This window comes from Sabethes cyaneus, chromosome 1 (assembly GCF_943734655.1).
Source record: "Sabethes cyaneus chromosome 1, idSabCyanKW18_F2, whole genome shotgun sequence".
Lineage (NCBI taxonomy): Eukaryota > Metazoa > Arthropoda > Insecta > Diptera > Culicidae > Sabethes > Sabethes cyaneus.
This window is the reverse complement of record NC_071353.1, coordinates 13,878,241-13,904,512: the sequence shown is the minus strand read 5'-3', so window position 1 is coordinate 13,904,512 and position 26,272 is coordinate 13,878,241. Positions and strand designations below refer to the sequence as shown.

At 41.0% G+C, this 26,272-nt stretch overlaps 2 protein-coding genes across 2 annotated transcripts in view; both read left to right on the top strand.

The window, feature by feature from the left end:
• Window positions 1-24,770, top strand: part of LOC128732583 (ATP-binding cassette sub-family G member 5) — a 35,356-nt gene extending 10,586 nt beyond the window's left edge. The window contains exons 4-6 of the mRNA XM_053825902.1: window positions 23,514-23,893; window positions 23,963-24,293; window positions 24,380-24,770. Coding sequence (XP_053681877.1) covers window positions 23,514-23,893; window positions 23,963-24,293; window positions 24,380-24,680 — 1,012 coding nt within the window. The 3' untranslated portion in view covers window positions 24,681-24,770. The remainder of the gene's footprint in view (window positions 1-23,513; window positions 23,894-23,962; window positions 24,294-24,379) is intronic.
• On the top strand, window positions 15,777-23,357 carry LOC128732490 (uncharacterized). The gene is made up of 2 exons (XM_053825787.1): window positions 15,777-16,214; window positions 21,429-23,357. The coding sequence occupies exons 1-2, from the start codon at window positions 16,041-16,043 to the stop codon at window positions 23,334-23,336; spliced, it is 2,082 nt and encodes a 693-aa protein (XP_053681762.1). The 5' UTR covers window positions 15,777-16,040; the 3' UTR covers window positions 23,337-23,357.
• Window positions 24,771-26,272: the final 1,502 nt, after the last annotated feature.

Genomic DNA, 26,272 nt, shown 5'->3' with positions numbered 1-26,272 from the left:
ATCTTCTGACATTCATTGCAGGTTCGCCCTGAAGGAGTTGCTATGGGAACATCCATGGTTGTTTACTGTTCAAGTGTGAAAATGTAAACATTATTTAGTTTTCGCAGATCAGCTGAAGAGGAACATAAACGGATAAAAAGTTTTATAGATTGTGGCCTAGGACAGGACGAGCCAAGTGTCAACCGCGGTGTTGACCCAAAATTGACCCAATTCCTGATTGGCTGAACTGAAAGTAACATGCAACCGTTGCACAATGGGCGAAAACGAGCTCGTAATCCCAAAAATTAGAAGCTGTTTTGGTTGGAAAATATAACGCCGTATCACTTTCAGTGTTGCTAAAACTCATTAGTGGGAATACAAAGATGAGTAATATTATTTCCGAATTTTGATTGCTTTTGTATTCTGTAGTTGTATGTTAGTTTTGTTTGAAAACGAATTTTAATTTTCAAAATGAAATGCAAAACATGATTTCAATCGCATAAACTGCGGCGCATTCCGAAGCTGTTGTCCGCCAAACGAAGTGATTCTTAAAGTAATATGTGCAGGCAACCATGGCGCAGAGTGTACAAAGAATTTTCAATCGGGATGGCGGCCATAAAGAAAAGAAGAGTAAGAAGCCAGATGGCATGCCCTGTCCTAGTTTGTGGCTTCGTAGTTTTCGGCTTCTTCTTCAGCATCTGCTTCACTTTCGTATTTATAGGATGATACACTCCTCGAATATTTTCGACACTTGATTTTTTTTTCGATAGTCAACTATTCAAAAAAACGTTTTAGTAGGGTGCTGGAGGGGTACGTCTACGGCGGGTCTTCGACTGCTTTCCAGACATATCGACAAGAAACCAACATTATAACCAATTTCGTTGCGAATTACTGTCAAACCCACCTTGTATTGATATTTATGGATTGTCTCTTCGCTATCGAGCAAAAGATTATGCTAGAAAATTATTATTTTTCAATATTTGTTCAAAAACTAGAAATCCTGTTGGCTTTCCAACCAGTTTTGTATGACGAAGAGAAGCTTAAGTATGACGAAAAGTAACTACTTGAAATTTTGAGCCGTGATTTAAACCGTGATTTTTATAGTAGTTGGGTGGCTCTTGGACACGGCTCAAAGAATACGTGCATAGATTTTTGTAAATAATTGCTGTCTGTCCATGATAAATGAAAGAAATCTTGCCTATGACGAAGTGAATTTTCCTATGACGAATTTCCGCTGGAGCATGAAAAATTGTTCCACTGAGGAATGTAAGTTTCGAACGTCAAACCTACAATAACTAAACAGAAACGAAGAAAACAGTGTTTATTTTTCCATAATAATAAAAATTTACTACGAAAATTTTGTACAGTATATAAATTTTAGTTCAAACCGAGCCAATCTTTAAAAGTTTTCAACTTTCTTTTGGCAGGAGTGGTTATGGTATTATGGTCGGAGCCACCATTGATCCCAATGATAATCATAACATGCCAATAGTCAGAAAATTGCATGTTTCGAACAGTTCAGCTACATCCTTTCTACATGTATCCAATCTATACCTATAAAGAAGGATTTCTGTCTGTCTGTCTGTCTGTCCGTATGTTCCTTATAGAATCGAAAACTACTGAACCAATCGGCATGAAAATATGCATGTAGAGGTTTTTTGGGGCCAGGAAAGGTTTTAGTGATGGTTAGAAACCCCTCCCCTCACTAAGAGGGGGGCTCCCATACAAATGAAACACAAATTTCTGCATAACTCGACAACTAATCAAGCAAATAGAACAAAATTTGGCATGTGGGTGTTTTCGGTGACAAGAATTTATTCTATGGTAAATTGAGACCCCTCCCCTCTTTATAAGGGGAATTATAACTCCTCTCATCTTTAAAAGGGGGGGCTTCCATACAAATTTCCTCATAACTCGAGAACTAATCAAGCAAATGGAACCAAATTTGGCATGTGAAGGTTTTCGAGGGCAAGAATATTTTCTATAGTAAATTAGGACCCCTCCCCACTTTAAGAGGGGGGCTCCTGTACCAAAGAAACACAATTTTCCTCATAACTCGAGAAGTAATTAAGCAAATGGAACCAAATTTGGGACGTGGGTGTTTTTGGAGACAAAAATTTTTTCTATGATGTATTGGGACCCCTCCCCGTTTTAGGAGGGGGGGATCCTATACACATGAAATACAAATTTCCGCATAACTGATGAACTAATCAAGCAAATGGAACAAAATTTGGCATGTGAAAGTTTTCGAGGGCAAGAATATTTTCTATGGTAAATAAGGACCCCGCCCCACTTTAAGAGGGGGGGCTCCTATACAAACGAAATACAAATTTCCTCATAACTCAAGAGCTAATCAAGCAAATGGAACAAAATTTGGCACGTGGGTGTTTTTGGAGACAAATTTTTTTTCTATGATGAACTGGGACCCTTCCTTACTTTAGGAGGGGGGGCTCTTATACAAATGAAATACAAATTTCCTCATAACTCGAGAGCTAATCAAGCAAATGAAACCAAATTTGGCATGTGAAAGTTTTCAAGGGCAAGAATATTTTCTATGGTGAATTAGGATCCCTCCCAACTTTAAGAGGGGGGGCTCCCATACAAACGAAATACAAATTTCCTCATAACTCGAGAACTAATCAAGCAAATGGAACCAAATTTGGCACGTGGGTGTTTTTGGAGACAAAAATTTTTTCTATGATGAATTGGGACCCCTACCCACTTTAGGAGGGGGGGCTCCTACACAAATGAGATTCAAATTTCCTCATAACTCGAGAACTAATCAAGCAAATAGAACCAAATTTGGCATGTGGAGGTTTCTGGAGGCAAAAATATTTTCTATTGTGAATTAGGACCCCTCCCAGCTTTAAGAGGGGGTGCTTCTACACAAATGAAATACAAATTTCCTCATAATTCGAGAACTAATCAAGCAAATGGAACCATATTTGGCATGTGGGTGTTTTTGGAGGCAACCATTTTTTCTATGATGAATTAGGACCCCTTACCTTTTTAATAGGGGGGGCTCTCATACAAACGAAATACAAATTTCCTCATAACTCTAGAACTAATCAAGCAAATGGAACCAAATTTATCATGTGGGTGTTTTTGTAGGCAAGAATATTTTCTATGGTATATTTTCTATGGATTTCCCCACTTTAAGAGTGGGGGTGGTCTCCTATACAAATGAAAAACAAATTTCCTCATAACTCGAGAACTAATCAAGCAAATGGAACCAAATTTGACATGTGGGAGTTTTAGATGGCAGAAATTTTTCCTATGTGAATTACGACCCCTTCCCCTTTTAAGAGGGGAGCTCCCATACAAATGAAATTCAAATTTCCTTATAACTTGAGAACTAATCAAGCAAATGGAACCAAATTTGGCATGTGGGAGATTTTGCAGTCTTGAATTTATTTTACGATAGTTAGAGACCTCTCACCCCTGTGGTAGGGGGATAAGGACTCTCATACAAATAAAACAGAAATTTTTGCGAAACTCAAAAACTAATCGAATTCGAGAAATTCGAGACTCTTCCATAAAACATTAGTCAATACAAGACCACAAAAACTATCTATAGTAACACTAGATCATTCAGGACGAGACGGTCGCGAGTGTTGCCGGTAACCCGCCGTCGGAAGCGCCGCCCACTGGGGGGCTTGCAAAACTCGAGATTGTGACAAAGATCATCCGAGATTCATGATTTATGTACAACACAGGTTAATTTGTGGCAATACGAAGTTTGTCGGGTCAGCTAGTTCATAATAAAATATTTTGTCTTTAAGTTTTACTTTCCAAACATCTAAAAATAGGGTAGGTACTTGGACATTACAGCATAAAACGACCAATTTGAAGCCCCGAAAGCACCGTTTGTCGTTTATGATTGGTCTTATTTCCATTTTTAACTTATCTAGTACCTGTGATTAGAAAAAATAATCCCACTGCAGTTAGGAATACCTCCGTCAAAAGCGGTACTAAATTTCACTAATATGATAGTTTATTTGATTGTTGCCTCAATCTAATTCAAAAAAAAAGCAAAGCAAAGCCATGGGTTTATACCGTCTTTTGACATTACCCTTCTTTATCGACAGACTTCGCAACCGGCTATTAGAGTACAGGAAAATTACGGGGCCAGTGCTCAATCCTACTGGCTCTAACTAGCAAGCACCGCCTAGCCGAGATTCGAACATAAGACAACTGGCTTGTTAGACCGGCGTCGTACCTCGAAGCTAACTGGGCGGTTCTTTTAAAACAAGTTAAATTAAAATGTAACAAAATTTAAAGGAAATGGATTCAAACGTCTGAAGCACCCTAATTTTTGACGTCGGGAACTTAAACGTTATGCAAAATAGTCGCCTGTGACCTGCAGCAGGAATTGAAGTTGATTAAAGGCAAAGTTGATCGAGACTAACGCGATAATTACTTTAACTTGGCCAAATCGGGTAATTTAGAGATGTACACTCATTGAACTGTAAAAAAATCTGTTTATCACAAACGAATGCAACAGAATAATAATACACTTTATTTTTTTGGCCCTTCACATTTTGAAAATTTTTGAAGGGGGGGGGGGGGGCGACAAACTTTTTTTCAAATTTGTATAAGCCTAAGTTACTGCAACTAAAAGTATCAAGAATGTGCTGCTTGAGGATTAGGGTTTATTTCTAATTCCCGTCCTAGTAAGTAAAGTCATTCTAATTTTCATCATTTCTTGGATGGATTTAATGAATACTCCAAAAGTTCTTGTGCTGATTTGACTAAAACACACTTACCTTCCGATCCGTGAGGATCGAAATCACTGAAAAGCGATTATTAAAGCATATTTTATTGAAATTACACAACTGAGTTTATTTCTTAAATTCGTCGTACCATTTTATAATCCGTCCATCAAAACTTTTCATCGTCCGAACTAAAAATCACAACAATGTTTACGAAGCTAACGCGCATGTATTTGTCAAGGACGGCATGACAAATGTTATTAGGCAAAATTTCTGCAGGTCACGCAAGTTTTCCTGGCTTTAGAATAACGACGATGCCTTGCGAGAGTTATTTTCATTTATGAATGACGGAAATTAAAACGATTAGTAGACATTTACTTCTTCGTCGCACGAAAAAACATAGGAAATTTGGCTGGTAGGCTTTCTTTAATGATAAAAAGCATTTAAATAGGTCTCAGCTCACTTTGATTGATCGTGTATGATAGAAAACAAACTGAAATACTAGGAAATAACTAGTTTTGAATTGTGTGTCATAAAAATGCTGATATTTTTAATAATTTGTGTTGGATAGGACGGGAATAGACAATTACGACGAAGCAGCAACATACCCTACCTATGGAATGTAAAAATCGATCACAATTGACGGTAGTGCAGACCTCTGTTTAAGTGAAATATTTCATCAATCAAATCAAATATTTCAAAAGATGCGATGTTTTTAAAGAATCCTGATTACTGCGGATGCAAAATATCTACCTATATTTCCAGATTTTATTAAGACACCCAGCAAAGAAGTCTTTTAATTTGTTTTCAGAAACAAATAGGGTACGCGAGGGTATTATCACCAGGTTTCTAAATTCAGTCTATTTGCCTCTTCTTTCGTCAATAAAAATACTTTGCCGACATACAATTTTAATATGTTATAACTATTTTCTCAAGACTGTAAGTAATCTACTATTTTTTTTTCAAAGAACGTCAAAACCACCTGTTCTTCCACTAGAACTAGGCCATAGGCCGAAAAAATAGAAGCAATCGCTTAATGGACTGAAAATACCCTCCCGTGCCCTAGGTCCTATATTAGAGTTTTTGCTGAAAGTAGATATTGGTTATGGGTTTTTGACTTACACAATACATTACCCTCGGTAAAGTGAAGCGCACCTATTCGACTGTCGAGCAAGCTTTGCCAAGCTCAAACTGTTGCAAGTTTATGAATCAAAACCAACGTGTCAAACCGTGCGTCGAAAAGCCAAACAAGCCTCACAGAATGTAAAATTCCTTCACAGAAAAAAAACTAATTTCGCTCGTGGTTTGTCGTCTGCTCTCACAACGTATACGCTCTCAACTTAACGGTGTCTGCTCACTGTTGACACTCACGCTCTTCACTCCGCTTGTATAGGGGATCACTGAATTTCACTGCCACTTCCAGCTGCCGCTGTCAGACCAGGGCACCACCGTACAGTGTACACGACGTGAGTTTTTTTGTGTTGTTGTTTGTCTCTTCTCTGCTTACCTGTTTCGTTTTCCCACTTGCTTGCACCTTTTCCCAGTGATCGTTCGTAACGAGAACATGCAAAAGATGAATGATCTTTTCTTTTCAAGGACAATCTGGCCGATGGATCGCGGTGACCACTTTTATTGTCCTTCTAGCTTTTGCTCTGTCGCTCTGCTATATGATTGGGTCTCCGAACTGCTGGTCACGGCATGACAATGATTACACGTTGGCGAAAGTATAGGTACTTTGTGAAATCGTGAACCATCGGTGGTCACGATTTCGTTGAACCTTGCTGGCAAAATTGGCAACGCGTGATCTTCCATCGCAATTCACCGCAGCCCCGCGTTTGGCTGTGCGTGACTTGATGGTTGAATTATATTTATCATGTTTGTTTTCGTTTTTTTGTTCTTTTCTTTTCCCCGTGTTGCGGTGTTCAGGCAGGGGTTAATGTGTAGTGTAAAAAACGAGCAAAGAATACTGCACGTAAAGCCTTCTTGCTTTGGCTTCACCAAATGGTGGTGAGCATTTTGTCACGCTTCTTCGGCGAAAATTGACGTTGTAGGTATCAGCCTGGTGTTAAGAACACAGTTGGCTGGAATTGCGCGCCATTGTTTGGCTGGCTGAAACGACAGTGTTGCTAGTTTTCGAGGGTTGCTTTGAAATAATTTGAAAATCACAATATGTGTTACAAATTGGTCACAAATTGTATATTTTCGCAATAGTAGCAATGCAATCTTTACGTAGGACTACATCTTTGTTTACTATACTGGATAACACTTTGTGAAAACGAAAACGCCACCGTAAAGTTTGAATGAAAGATTTCAAACACCAATCACTTTTTTATCACAGCATGAAATTTCGCCACAATGTGAGTTTTGTGGTACTCTTATGGCGGTTTTCAGGACCAATTTAGGTCTAAAATGCCATCATAAGAGTGTTATAAAACCCAAGTTGTTACTTGGAAATTGTCGTTGGATAGAAAATAAGTCCAGCAATTTCATTGTGGGATAATAGTAACCATTATGCAACTGCTAAACAGTTAAAATTGATTGAAATGTCTAGTTTTTCAATTTTCATTTTTCAACCAATCACATTTCCCAGACGACGGATTTATACACCTGCGACTTCGTTCATTCCGATTTCAGAAAGAATATACCAATCCATCCCGTCCCGATTATTTGTTTCTAATGAGCCTACATGAAGTTTAAGTCCTGAAAGTAAATCGTATCGATAAAAGTGCACAACCAACACTTGTTTTCAACCGATTCTAACGTTAGCTCACTAAAAGGTAAAGAAAAATGCAGTACGAAAAGTACGCATCATAATGTTAATGCGCAATCACATAATAAAGCTAGCAATTCTTTGATGCCTGAATTGGTTTCAGGCATTTGCATTTATCCTGATTCATCGTACTACTTAGGTGCTGGTAATTCATAACCTATTTTTATTCGCATCGCGTCTGATAACTATTGACACAGGGTACAGAATTAAGAAACCTTACATGATGAAAATTCACTTACTGGTGGTGTAAATAAGTCCATTAACAGGATTGCGTAATAATGAGAAAGTAATTATTTTCCTCACTATTGTCTCAATGGATGTTTCTTTCAAAACTTTGTTGTATATTCAACTTGAATTTTTTTAATTTCTTCTTTTACTCTTTTTGAAAAAATTGATAAATGGATATTAATGCATTATGATATGACACTTCAAATTGCAATAAAAGTCACTTATTGAGACTTGTAGCTAACCGATCAAAGGATTTTCCGCTGTTCTAAAAGTTTTAAAAAATCTCTGTCCACGTGGCTAAATTTGTCGTAATTTTTTCAACTGCAAAACGTTTGTTTCGCAATTAATACATGTATAATAAGTCTAACATACAAGTTTTATAGTTAAGTAACCCGCAAGAAATACCGTCAAACAAAAATATACTCGCGCTGGATAGATGTGCGAAAGAGTGATAGAATTAGGCAAGCGTAACCAAATCTTAATATTAGACTTGGTACAAAGTATAAGACAGCTTAGTGGTAATTGGTTGAACAACACACTCGACTAGAGATTGAGAGCTGTTAGTTCATCTCTCACCTTCGCTAAATCTACATTTCTTGCATTGAACATTTACTCTTCCCCAAGAGTGAATAATAAGAAATAAAATAATTGTTTCATGATAATTGTATTTGTAACATCTAGTAGACGTAAAAAGCCGTGTTATATTAGGCCGTATGAATAAAACAGTTTACTTTACTTCCTCCATAAGGTTTACATGGGAAAAGCAAAGGAAACCGTTTTATTCATACGGGCTATTGACACGAGTTAAGCTATAATTTCTATTGATTTTTAGCAATACTGAAACCATGCCAAGGAAATATAAGACACATCCGGACAGTCGGAAGTATGCCAATTTTTCCCGGGGGTACTGAAAATGGCTGTTGAAGAAGTTATGAAAAGAGAAATCACCCGGAAATGTCTGTGCCCAGCAACAATCAAAACATGGCAAAAGGAATACTATCGGACCCCAAAAACGGTCTACCAACTGTACTTTACATGTAAAAGGAACGTAGATTAACAGAAGGGATTCTTCTTGCTGCAGAATCTCCATTCTCCGTTTACTCGAACAGGCGTTCGATCGATTGAGAAATTATTTAGACCAGATGGGAAAAATTGCAATCGGTGTTCATCCTTTTTAAAATATTTTCCTCAATCTCATCGTAAACTACGATGAAACAAGTTTCTGCGATGATCCTGGACGTACCAAAGTCACAATTCAGCGCACGTTGAACGAAACATGGAATTATCCAAATCGGGCACTTCAGTCATGTTCGCCGGATTAGCTTCTGGAAATATGTTTCCACCTTTCGTAGTATACAAGAGTAATAACTTGTACCATTCATCGATCCTGGAAGGTCCAAAACGACCCGTTTATGGATGTTCTCCATCTGGTTGGTTCGATAATAACCTGTTCGGGTAGTGGTTTTTCAAAAGAGTTTTGAGGTACTTCAAAGATAATGTGCTATCTGGGAAAAACAAATCAAAGGTGTTAATCGGTGATGACTTAAGCAACAATCTGTCGTTGCTAGTAATTGAAACCTACCAAGAGCACAAAATTAGTTTCGTGCTGGTTCCTCCAAATAGTACACATTTGTGTCAGCCCTCAAACCCATCCGGCCGTTAAAAATCAAGTGACGAGAAATTGTTCAGGATTATATACTAAACTTCAGAGGCACGATTCCAAAAACTTTTTTTTCCATATCTGTTGAATTTAATTAAAACTTTAATTAAACTGGAGAACTCTGATCAAACTCTACGATCTAGATTCAGAGCTGTAGGCGTTTTTCCTTTAAATCTAAACGCAATTATTATAAAACTTCCCGGAGGAAAAGAGCGTGATCTGGAAATCGCCGATAATTCTTAGTTCAAGGCATTTATAGCTGTACTGAACGAAAATAGGACCGGTTGCTCCACAAAAACGGAGAAAAGTTAAGGTTGACTCACGGGACACACAGGTACATGCAAAGCACAGATACAGCAGAATCGAACCGACAGAAAAAAATATGTAGATTTGTTATTATTTTACAATTACAATTACAATACACTCTTTTATAATTAACGAAAGGACGGTAGAAGAAAGCAATGAAATTTAGAATGAAGGAGAAAAAGCGGAAAGGTGAGAGAGGGGGGGTTATTAGTAGCTACGCTTAAAAAAGAAGTCGTTGTGACCGGATGGGATTATAACCGGATTCGAACCCACAACACTCGCCAGGGCATGTGGCTCGCTGGTACTGATGTACCTTTGAACCATAGAGGCGCTGGACAAAAGGAGTCTGCACAACCCCCTTTATTAAGCGTGCGACGTATCTTTCAAATTCCACCATCTGGTGGGTTGGGTTATTTATAGACACACAAATTGTGCCTCTTGCTGGATCAATTTTAATTGGCCTACCGAATTAAGAAGTTTTAATCTAACTCGTTTTTTTACTAACCGGGACGACGAAACGGTACAGGCATTTGCGCGACTTACTATGTACTGCAGGTGACGTTGTTCGTCCATTAGCGTGTTAGCCGCGATTCTCAACGCGGATCTTTGAGTTGAAGGCTCCGTTCAAGGTCAAGACACGAGGTTGGTCTATCCCTAGGAAAGGAGCCTTCAACCCGAAGATCCGCGTTGAGAATCGCGGCTAACACGCTAATGGACGAACAACGTCACGTGCAGTACTTTGTAAGTCGCGCAAGTGCCTGTACAGTTTCGTTGTGCTGGTCAGTAAAAAAACGAGTTAGATCAAAACTTCTCAATTCGGTAGTTCAATTACAATTGATCGACGAAGAGGCACAATTTGTGTGTCTATAAATAACCCAACCCAGCAGCTGGTGGAGTTTGAACGATACATCGCACGCTTAATAAAGGGGGTTGTGCAGTTTCCTTTTGTTCAGCGCCTCTATGGTTCAAAAGTACATCAGTACCAGCGAGCCACATACCCTGGCGGGTATTGTGGGTTCGAATCCGGTTATAATCCCAGATTATACCTTCCAGCATTGGACAAAAAGCAGGAGTCACAACGACTACCTGTTAAGCGCAGCTACTAATACCTCCCTCTCACCTTTCCGCTCTCTCTCCTGTATTCTAAATTTCATTACTTTCTTCTACCGCCCCTTCGTCAATTGTAAAAGAACTACCGTTTCAAAAAATATTAGTTTATATGCCTGACCGCATTTCAAGGTGCAAAAAAAGCAGTTTTGTATGCAAAATTTGGAAATGGAGAAATAAAAACTCTAGAAGTTATGAGTTTTTATGTCTCAGCGCGTGAGTCAATGTGAAGCGAGCGGTTATGCTCAATCGATGTTCTAACCCACGGGCAGCTTCATAACGAGGCCGCCTTTGATGCTATAAAGTGTAACGTGTCGTTGAAATGGGCGCGATCGTTTGCTCGTTTGCATTAACGTGCGCGCTTCGATATAAAAGTTCATAGATCCTACAGATTTCATTTCTCCATTTCCAAACTTTCCATGCTTTGAGAAAGATTAACAAATATTTTAAAACAAAAAAAAAATCGAGAAAAAAAGTTCCAACTTTGAAAACAATGCAATTGTTTATATAAATGCACTATTTAACTATTGAAAAACAATCGAGAAAAGGTATGGTATACCAATTTTTAAAACTTGTGGAATAGTGAACACATCTGGTAGAAAGTCATTTTTTGATATTACAAACTATGTTTACAATCAGCATTTAAAAAATAGTGATTTTTACGGATTACAATACTTTGAAAAATCATATCTTGCGAATTCCAACAGTAACATCGAAATGAAAAAATACGTGTCGATTTTTTTTGAACAAAGAACGTAAAAAAAATATTCCGAAGAGAAAAAAAAAATTTGACTGTAAATTTCCCATGGAATCTATACCTATAAAGAAGGATTTCTGTCTGTCTGTCTGTCTGTCTGTCTGCCTGTCTGTCCTGTGTTCCTTATAGAATCAAAAACTACTGAACCAATCGGCGTGAAAATTTGCATGTAGAGGTTTTTGGGGCCAGGAAAGGTTTTAGTGATGGTTAAAGACCCCTCCCCCCACTAAGAGGGGGGGCTCCCATACAAATGAAACACGAATTTCTGCATAACTCGAGAACTAATCAAGCAAATAGAACCAAATTTGGCATGTGGGTGTTTTCGGTGACAAGAATTTATTCTAGGGTAATTTGAGACCCCTCCCCTCTTTATAAGGGGAATTATAACTCCTCTCCCCTTTAAGAGGGGGGGTTTCCATACAAATTTCCTCATAACTCGAGAACTAATCAAGCAAATGGAACCAAATTTGGCATGTGAAAGTTTTCGAGGGCAAGAAAATTTTCTATGTTGAATTAGGACCCCTCCTCACTTTAAGAGGGGGGGCTCCTGTACAAATGAAATACCAATTTCCTCATAACTCGAGAACTAATCAAGCAAATGGAACCAAATTTGGCATGTGTGTGTTTTTGGAGACAAAATTTTTTTCTATGATGAATTGGGACCCCTCCCCACTTTAAGTGGGGGGGGCTCCTATACAAACGAAATACAAATTTCCTTATAACTCGAGAGCTAATCCAGCAAATGGAACCAAATTTGGCATGTAGGTGTTTTTGGAGGCAAGAATTTTTTCTATGATGAATAAGAACCTCTCCCCACTTTAGGAGGGGGGGCTCCTATACAAATGAAATACAAATTTCCTCATAACTCGAGAACTAATCAAGCAAATAGAACCAAATTTGGCATGTGGGTGTTTTCGGTGACAAGAATTTATTCTATGGTAAATTGAGACCCCTCCATCTTTATAAGGGGAATTGTAACTCCTCTCCCCTTTAAGAGGGGGGGCTTCCATACAAATTTCCTCATAACTCGAGAACTAATCAAGCAAATGGAACCAAATTTGGCATGTGAAGGTTTTCGAGGGCAGGAAAATTTTCTACGGTGAATTATGACCCCTCCCCACTCTAAGAGGGGGGGCTCCTGTACAAATGAAATACAAATTTCCTCCTAACTCGAGAACTAATCAAGCAAATTGAACAACATTTGGCATGTGGGTGTTTTTTTTGGTGACAAGAATTTATTCTATGGTGAATTGAGACCCCTCCCCTCTTTATAAGAGGAATTATAACTCCTCTCCCCTTTAAGAGGGGGGGTTTCCATACAAATTTCCTCATAACTTGAGAACTAATCAAGCAAATGCAACCAAATTTGGCATGTGAAGGTTTTCGAGAGCAAGAAAATTTTCTATGGTGAATTAGGACCCCTCCCCACTTTAAGAGGAGGGGCTCCTGTACAAATGAAATACAAATTTCCTCATAACTCGAGAACTAATCAAGCGAATTGAACCAAATTTGGCATATGTGTGTTTTTGGAGACAATTTTTTTTTCAATGATGAATTGGGACCCCTCCCCACTTTAGGAGGGGGGTCCTATACAAACGAAATACAAATTTCCTCATAACTCGAGAACTAATCCAGCAAATGGAACCAAATTTGGCGTGTAGGTGTTTTTGGAGGCAAGAATTTTTTCTGTGATGAATTAGGACCTCTTCCCACATTAGGAGGGGGGGCTCCAATACAAATGAAATACAAATTTCCCCATAACTCGAGAACTAATCAAGCAAATAGAACCAAATTCGGCATGTGGAGGTTTTTGGAGGCAAAAATATTTTCTACGGTGAATTAGGATCCTTCCACACTTCAAAAGGGGGGGCTTCTACACAAATGAAATACAAATTTCCTCATAATTCGAGAACCAATCAAGCAAATGGAACCATATTTGGCATGTGGGTGTTTTTGGAGGCAACCATTTTTCCCATTATGAATTAGGACTTCTTACCTTTTTAGGAGGGGGGGGGGCTCCCATTCAAACGAAATACAAATTTGCTCATAACTTTAGAACTAATCAAGCAAATGGAACCAAATTTGGCATGTGAGAGTTTTAGATGGCAGAATTTTTTTTCTGTGGTGTATTACGACCCCTTTCCCTTTTAAGAGGGTGGGCTCCCATACAAATGAAATACAAATTTCCTTATAATTTGAGTACTAATCAAGCAAATGGAACCAAATTTAGCATGTAGGAGATTTTTGAGTCTTGAATTTATTTTACGATAGTTAGAGACCTCTCACCCCTGTGGTAGGGGGATATGGACTCTCATACAAATAAAACAGAAATTTTTGCGAAACTCAAAAACTAATCCAACTCGAGAAATTCGAGACTCTTCCATAAAACATTAATCAATAACAAGACCACAAAAACTATCTATAGTAACACTAGATCATTCAGGACGAGCCGGTCGCGAGTGTTGCCGGTGACCCGCCGTCGGAAGCGCCGCCCACTGGGAGGCTTGCAAAACTCGAGATAGTGACAAAGATCATCCGAGATTCATGATTTATGTACAACACAGGTTAATTTGTGGCAATACGAAGTTTGTCGGGTCAGCTAGTGACCCATATATAAGAGCCTTGTCTGTAGCCAAAACGAGGGGTGCGATATTTATTTTCGCGGTAATAATCTCCCACATTAAGCAAAGACGAGCAAGAGTAACGCAGTTATACCTCATAGAGTTACATAGCGTTAGCGTTACATAGTGTATCTCTAATTTGCTCTCAACGCAACGCGAGGCGACGTACGAGGGTTACAGCTAGTTGAATATAAACGATCGGAGCTGATCTGAGCGGCTAGTTTTAGCACTTTTACAAAATTATTTACTCACAGGACATCAACTTGGTCTAGGTTCAAACGAAATAAATTATCTCTGATGATTTGGACGGAAAAACTGTCTTTTTTTTTCTTCTAAAAACGAGGAAGTCGAATTCGTAACTTGCCGTCGCGGGCGTGAGAAGAAAAAGCGTGCTTACATGTGATTGGTTGATTTGCTAATTATTGACAGTGCTTGTTATTTATACTCAAAAGTCAAAAGTGATTTGACAGATTTCCCTTAACGGGAAATTAGCAGTCATTAACTTTTCGTCGGAAAACCCAATTTCGGAAGCAGTTTTTGGGCCCAAAAGTGGGGTTCCGTTTATAAAAATGTAAATATACTGCATTCTTCTTGCCAATCTGAACATAGCGAATATATTTTCATGAACAGAATTTTTGTTTCAAACAAAAAAACTGCTTTTAAAATGGGCAGAATCCATGACGACTAATTTCACCTTAACGGGAAATTAGCAGTCATTAACTTTTCGTCGAAGAGGCCAAATTCGGAAGAAGTTTTTGGGCCCAAAAGCTGGGCTCTATTTATAAAAATGTATTCACTGCATTTTGCTTGCTAATTTGAATACAGCGAATATATTTTCATGAACAGAATTTTTGTTTCAAACAAAAAAACTGCTTTTGAAATTGGCAGAATCGATGCTGACTAATTTCACCTTAGATTCTCTACTTCAATTAATGCATAGAAAAATTTCTGGTCGATTGATGTAAATATTTCTAAAATCCATTGAACAATGGTTACGTTCTAAGCGTGCAAAACATACCACTTTTTGTAAATGTTTTATAAAGACGTTGCATTGTGAAAAATTATTGTTCCACTAGATTGGTGAAACTGGCAACTGGCAACTACCACAACCTGAAGCGAAGCTAATTTCACATTCGTTCGTGCTTTTGCAGCGTCACTCTTCTCAGCCCGTTGCCCGCACCACAATCTGGCTGGCTCTAGCTGGCCACTCGACGATGGCTCTGTAGTGCAACACGTTCAATCGTTCGATCAGACCTGGTAACTGGTTAATAAAATGTGCTTCGTAGCGCTTAACCACACACAGGCAGATGAGCAATCTGCGCTGCGGTGTGTGGTGTGGTGTGATGTGCTGTGGTGTGGTGATGCCGGCACTTGTGAATCCACCCATCATGTTCGTGTATTTCGTGTTCAGCTTCTCGCTCGCGCGATGGTCTGTTGCAGACGAAACATGAGGAGGAATGGAAGGAGGGTCGGTGAGTAAGCTACCACGAAAAACGTGACTCTCACTCACTCGCAAGTCGCAACTCGCAACGCTTCCATCTAGCACACAGCACAGTTCTAAGCTCGACCACCTCAGCCAGTGGTCGTAGCTCGCAGCGGGCCCACTCTCACGATTCAGTCGGTGTTTGGGAGCGCATTGAAACGGTTGTGTTTGCTTGATTGCTGTGACAGCAGGGTTGAATTCCCGTACGGTACAGGTGGTTATTGCTCTCCGTAGATCAGTGTGCGTGCGTGACAGCACAAAGCAAAGGGAAGAAAATTAAACAAAGGTGGAAGCGAGCATTCGAAACGCGTACAGGACATGCAACCCGCTTGGAACAGGCTGCTGAGGCACGGCAATTTACGAGAATTCAACTAACTAGACCCGAGGTGTATACTGCAGAATTCGTGACCTACGGAAATGTTTCGACGCAGTCAACCGATGTCAGGTTCGTCAACGTCATCCCCGGTACGTGATGCAGGGAATAAAACTGCGGACGGCTCGAGACGCGACAGCAAGGATGTGATGCACATGGTATACATGCCGGTGGAAATAAATCAAATCAAGGAGGAAGTACCCAACCACGACATACAGGTAACTAATGTTCGCATGTTAGACAGTACGTGAAACGGTCGTGACGTGGTCGACGGTCGCCCAAGATGGCCGACCGAGTTCACGAGCTGTGAAAGTGACTGGCTTCTCATTGTTCGGTGTAAACTTCGCTGGCTCGCTGGCTGGTGCTGGTATTGGATTGGTGGCGTACGAAATTAAATACAAACAAGTGGAGATGGAGACGCAACTTGTCGGTGGTTGTTTGCGCTCGAAATCGGTTTGTTGGGACGGATAAGCGAGAGAGAGAGGGAGAGTGAGTTCCTCGGTACCGTTAACTGTGGTGGGTGAGAAAGATGCAGAAAAAAGGAGAGAAAGAGCGCTTTTCTGTTTTGTTTACTCGCGCTGCAATGTCGTGACGTGATATCGTGATCAACACGGTAATCGGTTATCTTATGGAAGGTGAACGTTGCCATTCAACTGGAAAATTCAGACAGGCATTGCTTTGCTTTGATTTGCCAGAAGAGAAATTGGTTCTGTAATGCATAACAATTTTTTAAATGGTCTACATTTTGGAGGAGAACCTACCTGTTTTAAAAATTCTTTGTAAAAAGAAAACTTCTTCAGAATCTTTTAGCAATTTAAAAAAAAGTCTTGCCGAACTTTTCTGCGTGCGTTTCTGACATTCAACTGGTATGGTTAAAAAATTTAACCAATACGGGACACTTGAGACGCTCGGTTGCCCAGGACAAGTCGTCTAAATGCGAGATTGTCCCGGGAAAATCCGGGACACCACCTTAAACCAGCCTCAGTTTCGATGGTGTAAATCATATGTATGGACAACTCAGATCGATCTCCTGATGGTTTTATTGTTGTACGTCTAGCTCCCGAAGACATTAAGTCTTTGATTGCTTCGGACGTCGATCATCTTGTTTTAGACGTCCCGTTCAATCTTCTAGCGCCGATTGAGGATTTAGGATTCTTTTGGGACTGATAATACTTTAGATTTTCGCTCCGACTTCCGACAAATTCATGACTGGATTTGTGTCTAACGTCCACTCTTAGCCAAAGATTCAGTGATTCAGTAATCCCCTGTACAAATTCAGTCATCCCTACGCAGGACTTCAAAACGATTCTGGTATTTTGTAAATGTAAGTAAGATAGAAGTTGGTCTGCCATCATTGTTAATTCATCTTGAAGATCAAGTTGCCAGCTCGGAAATTGAGAAGTACAATCTTTTAGTCCAAAATTTCATGAATTCGTTCAACAAAAGCTATTTCTTATCTGACAAAATCTCGATTTGCATCAACGATTGGCCTTTGATTTCCATCCATTTCGTGTTGGTATGTGGTTAAAACTTTCAGACACCGCTGGTTCAGCCAAATGGCATTTCAATGTTCGTTCTGAAGTTGTGTTCGGAAGTGTTGCGAAATTATTCATCAAAAGTTTCTGAACTGTTGGAATTATTTGCTCTCAAAAGATCAAACACCACTATCAATGAGGGACTCGTCTGCGCCTGTATGAATTACATTTCAACTGCTCAGAAGTTTAGCCTATTTTTTATCCAAAGCAGTCTATTACAACGATTTTGACCAGATTTGCGTCGCGCTCAGTTCGCCCATTCGACGATTACGGATAAGAGAATGCTGTCCACACGTCTCAAGGCATTTGATCGAGTGGACAACGGAACTCTGTTATGCAAACTAGAGAAAGTCTACAGATTGTCTGGTTCTGGTCCTATCTGGGAAGCCGATGGCATTAAAATGTGAGCTTCTCGCGTTTGCTCCACAGACACATTTTTTCCTCCGCATGTAACGCTGTAAAGGACCCCTACATCCGGCTAAACCCTTCAAGCTTGGTAAGGAACCACTAATAACGGCACTTCTTTGAATAATTTCTGCCGTCTGTTATGTTTTCGGATACCGATTTTTCGAGTTCTACACAAGGAATCTACAAACTGTTTGCCAAACGCGTCAGCAGTTGCATAGCCCACAACAAATTGAAGACACGCCTAGAGATGCCCCACTAACAGGATGCTAATGAGAAACTGTGTATTTGATGATTCAGATATTATTGCTAGCTTTAGAAAAATGAAGCTCTTAACTAGGCCTGGACTGTAGCAATCAGGTTGATTAGATTGGCCCTTTGCTGTATCTGTCATTTGGTGTAAATTAGGTATTTCAAAGGTGTCTCACGAATCGCGTAATTCCTAGTGTTGTTTTTGGTACTCCAAGTGGACTGCTTGGTAACACAGTCCCCGCACTTCGATTTCCTACATTCTCGGGTGCTTTTTCATTTCGACGTATCTGCAAATGAGAGATTCTCTTCGTGTCTAATGCTAATGCATTAAAAAGAAAATTTTCAAAACATTTGGCTAGCTAGTGACTTCGGCAACCGATTCATGCAAAGCTGATGTGTCAAAATGCATTAGAATCGCCGTAAACATCGAGAGAGAGGAGACACGAAAAGAATCTCTCATTTGCTGATACGTCGAAATGAAAAAGTACCCGAGCATTGGTCAGTAATCTGGATGTCTAGAGTTTGGGCCAGTGAGGAAAAAGGTACGAATCGGTGTGTGAATTGAGGATTTTCGGATAGCGAGTTTCTGTGGTTAGGCTTTTTGAAAACGCGTAGAGCGAGCACTAGAGCAAGCGTCCATCTTTTTGTCCCCCTAGTTATTGTACTGACCCGCCCTGAGGCGGAGTTTTTGGCCGGGCAAGCCTTTACTTGGCAAGTCACTGGGAAGCCACTTGCCTAGAGATTCGGGGGAACGGATCGCGGACTGAGTTGGTCATATTTCAGCAGGCTACAGGACCAGACCGAATTCCTTGAATTATTTTGATAAAATGCGCCGATGCTCTCTGAACAATTTTCAATCTGTCCCCAACACAAGCGGAATGCTGGAAGAAATCAGTAATGTTCCCGGTGCTGAAAAATTATGATTTCTACTTCAACTACCGTGAAGTAATACCATTATGTACCGTAACGAAACTTTTTGAAATACTTGTAAACAAAGAACTTTTTAAAACTGCATTTCGTCAGAGCAACACGGAACAGGGAAAACTCTGGTTGCTCCACCGTTACCAATCTAGTCCAGTTCTCATCACTGTGCCTCACCTCTAAAGACTTCAAGTCGACGAGTCAACCACCATACCACGGCTTGTCAAACTCGATCGTCTAGGCGTGTCATCAAACCTTGTCTGCTGGTTCGAGTCGTATCTTACTAATCACCGACTGTGCGTTAAATTGGGATTAACGGAATCAGATGAATTTCATAATTCCTCAGATGTCCCACAAGGTAGTAATTAAGGATCTTTGTTGTTCATCACATTCTTTAACGACGTCTGCCATGTGTTACCGTAAAGTTGCAAACTTTTATATGCATACAATCTCCATAATCTTCTGGACTATCAGTGCTCCTACAGACTGTCAGTTGTGAAATGTCATTCACAAGTTTTACGACTGGTGCCAACGCAATTTTATGATTATCAGCGTGGTAAAATGCTCTGTAATCATGTTGACGAGGAAAATGAACCCAATTTGATGGAGATGTAGAAGAGGAAACGAAGAAATGGAGAGATGAAATGATTTACGTAACCTTGGGTATTGATAGACTCAGAACTAGGCTTCCGCGAGCATTTTAGTCATATCATCGCTAAATCTGGTCGAAACCTTGGATTCATTTTCCGTATCTCAGCTGAATTCCGCGATCCATACTGTTCTGTCTCCGTACCTCGTACTGCAGCTTAGATCGATCCGTATTGGAAATTTGGATGCACAGAATCGAAAAAATCCAATCGAGATCCATTAGATATGCTTTAAGAATCTTTCCTTGGCGAAATCCCAATGAGCTACCGTCGTACGAAACTATAGTAGATGCAGACTTCTGGGAACAAACACCCTCCAAAAGCGACGAAATATTCAAAGGACGACCTTTGACGGCAAACTGTTGTTGGGGGAAATCGACGCGCCGTGGATTCTCATCAGAATAAATAGAAATGCAGTACCATGGCTCTTTTCTTTAGGCGTCGAGATTTCAGCAATATAGAATGGACTACGCACAAAATGAGTCCATTTGTTCGATGTGTTTGTTATTGTTATATAACCAGTTAATGTTACCATTTGTTTGACTTTAATGTTAGTCCTAACGTTTTGACTACGTCTTACGGTAAGGTTTGGGATAGGGTGTCATTCCGAAAAATCGAAAAATGCGAGCGTCACGAAAAATGATAGGTTTTGAGCGCTAATAGCTTAGCGGTTTGCCGACCGATTTTAAATATTTTTGCACCAATCGATCGGAAAAACAACCCCAATATAGTAACTTATTGATTTCAAAGTACGCACTATCGATAAATTCAAAATAATGAAGCATTCTCCAACTGGCAAACCTCGCTTCGTGATTGATTGCAACGTATTTTTAGATAAAAAGTGACAAAATCTCCCCTTCCCAACAGGTTGAAGATGCTTTGCGACGATTGAACCTAGTCCAATTTGATATCTGTGCTTGGGAAGTATGCCAGAGTGCCAAACCACCCCTCTCTTTCAACCGGTGTACTCGTTTAAACATTAAATGTCAATTTGATGTCCTGAACGTAAACAATTTTGTAGCTTGTGCTATTCCAAGCCAGCATCTGAGAGGACATAAGTCGTCTTCGGCTTAGTCAAGCCGTATCGCATGTCTGGCTCCTCTATTTCTGGTGCCGGTAGGGTTTTGAAGAGAATGGCTTGCTTACGACAACTGTGTGTAACCTGTCGATATTCGCCAGATGTACGATGGAATTTGCCCAGAAACTGTGCCGTAACTCGTCCGACTTTGCCACTCTCGGCATTCAATTTATCTAATGAGCTCTAATAAGGGCTTTGCACATTGTTAGCTTCAAACAGTGTGCTACTTGATCGTAGCGCATTGCGAAAGGCACTAGCCCCGTAATTGTCCTGTACTTTAATAACCGGTTGCAAAGTCTGTCGATAAAGAAGGGTCAAGTTTTAATGACGTTTATAACCCAAGGATTTGCTTTTTTTTGCGAATCCGAAACACCATCTCATTTACCACTTTCAATTCGTCACTGTCAACGATTACTGCCTGTGGGAGGCACACATTTGTCTCCTTCGTGGCTCTAATTTCCATGTATTTGGTCTTAGTCACTTGCGAACTACCAACAATACCATCAAAAGCCACGTCACAGTTTCATCTTTCACGTACTGCCAATCAGAACCGCTGTCTCTGTCGAAAGACCACCAATTTTCACCCTTTTCTAGGCCGATTCAGAAGTATCGCTGGACGCGCACAGCACGCTGGCCCAGGTGCTGGAGGACTTTTCCAACGACGAAGCTCCGCATGAGCCGGAAATCGAAATTAAAACCAGTTCGCGTTCGCTGGTCGAACCGTTCCGGAAGGCTGCCGGAAACCCACAGAAGATCATCCAGATTCAGATGGGCAATCTGTCCTACCTGACGGATCAGATGTTCAAACCGGCCCAGGCGAATTTGCTCACCAAGGACATGCTGGAGCAGAAGATCACGGAGAAGGATCCGGATTTGGTCTACCGGAAGCATCACAACAATAACAGCACTTGGGCCAGGTACATGCCAATGTACTACAAAGGCGTCAAACAGAATTACGTTCGCTGTCTGGAATGTGGCTGGCTGGTACTGCACAAAGCTAGTACCGGAACCGGTTCTCTACTTCGGCATAAGTGTAAGATTAAGCTTCCCTCCGGAGTGGAGGTCAAAATTGAACAACAGCCGGCTTCCAACCGAAATTTGCCGGCAAAAGCATCGGCAGCAGTAGGACCGACGCAATCCAACGCCGTCAAGTTTCAAACTACCCAAATGCCACAAAACGTAATCGACGATCTGATCCGACAGCAGGCCTGTTTCCTATACAAAGATCTCAGCAGCGTCGACATGTTCGATAGCCAAAATTTTCGAACTTTTGCTCAAATGTTGGTTAACATTGGAGTATTCTACGGTCAGCAGGACATTGGATTTCTGGCCGATAGAGAAAAACTCCTAGAACATGCCATTCCATCGATCTACCAGCAAGCAAAATGCCAATTAAACCAAGCCTTGCAAGACTGTGATCTAAGCTACAGCTTCAGCAAGTTTAGAAACGAAGCTGAGCAGAAAACCTACGTCACAATAAACTCCTACACCATCGCGGAAGACTATTATTTTCGCAAAATCAATGTTAAGACTGTACTCGTGGATGAACTGAAGACTTTCGTCGATGAATTCCGGACCATTGTGTCCACAACGCTGGACAAAGAACAGACTGAACCTCTCAAACTTGTATACGGCTCGAAGCTGCTGGATAGTGCTGGTACGGACGATTTTGAACCGATACCGTGTGTAGTGACTGCTCTCTGGGAAGTAATGAGAACCGTTATGAATGTGGCCAAACTGGACAGTAAACTCTACCTAGAGAGAGTATTCGTCCGAGATGATAATGAAGCTGCTACGGAAGAGGATCCGACGTGGAAAATAATGGCTCCGTTCAAGGAGCCCATTAATAGCTTAATTTCGGACAGTAATGTGACCATCAGTGAGGTTGTCCTGTGGAAGAAAAAGCTTGAAAAGTGCTTCCGACTGGAGGAGGGTGATGACGACGAAACAAAGACTGTTAAAGAAGCATTCCAAATGCAGCTTAGGCAAAGCCTAAAGCTGCACGATTATCATAAAATTGCGGTATTTCTAGATCCGAAGTTCAAAGGACTTCGTTTTCTTACTGACGAGGAACGCACGGAGACGCTCGCAATAGTAAAGCAGCAGTTACGACGGGACCGGGATGGCATCGAACAGCTCAAAAAGCTGTACAGTTGTGGTAAGACCGACAGCAGCGAAATTCGAAAGGAAACGAAATTCTACGAGTACATGGACGCGTCTCTGGAGGTCGAGTCCGCCGACGTAGTGGACGACGAAATTCGGCAGTACGTGAACATCAAGCTGGAAACGCCGATGGACATCCTGGGCTATTGGCGCAACGAAAATGCATTCCCCCTGCTGAAGAAGCTCTGCCAGCGGGTGCTGAACATTCCGGCGGCCTGTGACGACATGAAGCAGCTGTTCGGTCGAACCGAACAGCAGCGGGATTTCGCGAAGAAACGGGCCGTACTGCGGCACGATGAAATCGATATGATGCTGTACTTGAATCAGAACGGGCCGTGAATAAAAAAAAGACTTGAAATGTTGTATTTATAATACGCTCGTTGTTGTTCCATTATTGTTTGCACGATGACCTTCCTTCAGTTTTCTAATGTCAGTTCTTCTGCGATTCTTTGTCCCGGTAGGAACGTTACCTTAAAACGGTATTTTAAGCTAACCGAATTCATCACTCATTTTCAGATCCCGTGACCGGTTCCTGGAGTCGAGCCAACAAATCGAAGCGTTGGTGGAAAAGTTCGCCCGAGAATCGCCCATCCCGGAGGCGCCAATCAATCCGATCGGCAGCGGTAAGATTCCGTTGGCCTACGGAAAACCGGGCGAACTGAAGGTTTGGGGCGTTCTGTATTTGCGGCTGCTGGCGGCAACCTTTTCCTGCGGTTATGCAGGAATGAAGGCAATGTTCTTGCGCTTGTTGGCCCTACCTGTCGCCATGGGACTTATGTGGCTATTCTACAGCCAAATTGGAGACGATTCGCGCGGTTTCTTCAGCAAAAGTGGAATGATTATGACCGTCTTGGGGCTTAGCTATGGGGTGGGCATTTGGACGACGATATGCCTATGTAAGTATAACAGTTTTTTTCTGCTTTAAATTTTAACATATAAGAATTTCGTCCTATGCTTCGATTCAGTTCCCACTTGGCGAAAACGTTTCTGTCAGGAATACTCGGAGGGTTTGTATACCGGAGCTACCCTCCTGATAGCCTACAATGCTGTGTCGATGCCATTTTCGTTCATCTCAGCGGCAATAGCATCGTGCGTCTTCTATCCGCTCATATTAAATCCTACGACACCGGACGGTCTCACGTTCATGTACATCCTGATCGCACTATGGACCTGTTTCGTGCTTGCCGAACAGCTAAGCATTGCCTTCCTATTGGTCATCAAATCCCAGATAAACGCTGCCATTGCCGTTTCCTACATTCTGGTTATCTGTCTGTCACTAGCTAGCGGAACAGTACGGTAAGTGTTAACGCCTATACGCTATGCAACCACGTGTGCATGATCTAAGCAAAAAAACTTTTTCTCGTTTTGCCGAACAAATAAAGCTCCTACAAAGGGCTTTCGCCGTGGCTGCAGGAAAACGCCAAAGGCATTCACAGCAAGTACGCCAGCTCGTTGCTGCACACGACCATCTTTCACGCTCGTCGAATGGACTGCAATCCGGCAACGGGAGCGATTTGTCCGCAGCCGACCGAGTTTTTGCTGGAACGCATCGGCAAGGCGCACCCACAGGAAACGACCGACATCGCGGCCTGTGTTGCGTTCGCTTTGGGCTTGTGCGCCTTCAATATGATCCTGTATCTGCTGCCGATGCCACGGTGCGTGAGGCGGAAGTTCCGAGAGTGAAGCTTTCCCGGGGAGTCGCGCGCTGGTGAAGCGAATGTTTTAGTTTTAGGTTTTCATGCTATTATTTATGTCGCAAGTAATAACAATCTTATGAAGGATATTTAGATGCTAATAAATATAAAATATTATTGAAGAAAAGCATGTATTTGAACTAGTCTAGGAGTTTGAACAAAGAACAAACTGTATGCTTTAAGCCATACTGATTGAAAAACAAAAGACAAATTCTGTTCGGAATGGGTTCGATTAAGATAATAAAATCAAGAATCTAGGTTTCGATCAAGAAAATAAAATGAGTTGGACCTAGCGCCGATGATGGGTACCAACTATCAGAAACCAGTTGGCGAACAAGGTAAATGTTCATTTTTATGTTGTAAGAACAATAAGTATAGTGTCCAGTAAATACATTATATTAGTAGTTCAATAGTTCTTACGTTGCACGAAGATACGAAAATGAAAGATAATAGAATTGACTATTACTTCGTATTGATACTATTGACATGAATTGAGCCCTCATAGAAAGGTAAGTAAATATCGATTTGTGGATAAATGGTGTAATGGCCAGTTTCTTGTTAAGTGAGTGATATTTTAGTTAGTTTATATTATTAGTCTTTGCACCCTTTGGTTCTACCACGGTGTTGGCAATACCAAAGGTGGCCAAACCTCACTTACTTTTTTTAGCAGCCGAGAGCCGTGGTGGCTCTTGCCGTATCTAGAACTCCTCTTCATTGCCACTCAGTCCTGGACTACTCGTCGCCAATTCGTTGCGCGTCTCGACACACGCATGTCGGCTTTGTTTATTTATTTGTACATCAACAGGCCTTGTGGCCCAAATGATGATTTAACCTAAAAACTACGTGCTATTGAAAAAAAAGCGATTTTTCAGCACGTTATGGCTGACGTCAATTTCGAAGCTGGAGTAAAAGCGGTTAAAGTGGCGTTGGAGACCGGTAATCGTGCTGAAGCTGCTGTAGTTAGTCCGTCGATTCGGCACGTGTAAAAAGTGGTTATTGCGCAATGTACGACTCCGGACGTGAATATCAAGGTTTTGCAATATATACGGGCAATCCACCCGTGAGGTCAATAAATCGGAGACAATTGTTGCTCTATTTACATCGCGACGAACATGAAGGGGGTCTAGGTCGATGAGCCTACAGCGTTGTTCGTAGCTTGGCAGCTGGAAAGGGTTATTCCACGGAAGTCTCCGAAAAGCAAAACGAATGAATCTCCGCTGCACTGACTCGATTCGGCTAACTCCATTTTGATAGAATGGACTCCAAACTGGAGCACAGTGTTCAAGATTGGAGCGGACTAATGCACAATAATGAGCTTTCAAGCAGTAAACATAGTTGAAGTTCTTGCCGATGCGCATAATGAAGCCAAAGTTTCTGCAGGCTTGTAAGTTTAGTGTCGAGCAGTATCCCCAGATCCTTGACGCAGTTTTCACAAAGTAATGGCGTATTTGACAGCTTGTAGTCAAAAGCGAACGGGCTCAACTTTCTGGAAAATGTGATGACTTCACACTTGTTGGGGTTGAGCAGCATGCGGTTGTCGACACACCATTTGACAAAGGTCGATAGTTCTTCCTGAAGGAC

Coding starts and splice junctions, on each gene's coding strand:
- LOC128732490 (XM_053825787.1), top strand. CDS start 16,041: ATGTTTCGACGCAGTCAACCGATGTCAGGTTCGTCAACGTCATCCCCG. Junction 16,215..21,428: donor TACCCAACCACGACATACAG/GTAACTAATGTT, acceptor ACCCTTTTCTAG/GCCGATTCAGAAGTATCGCT.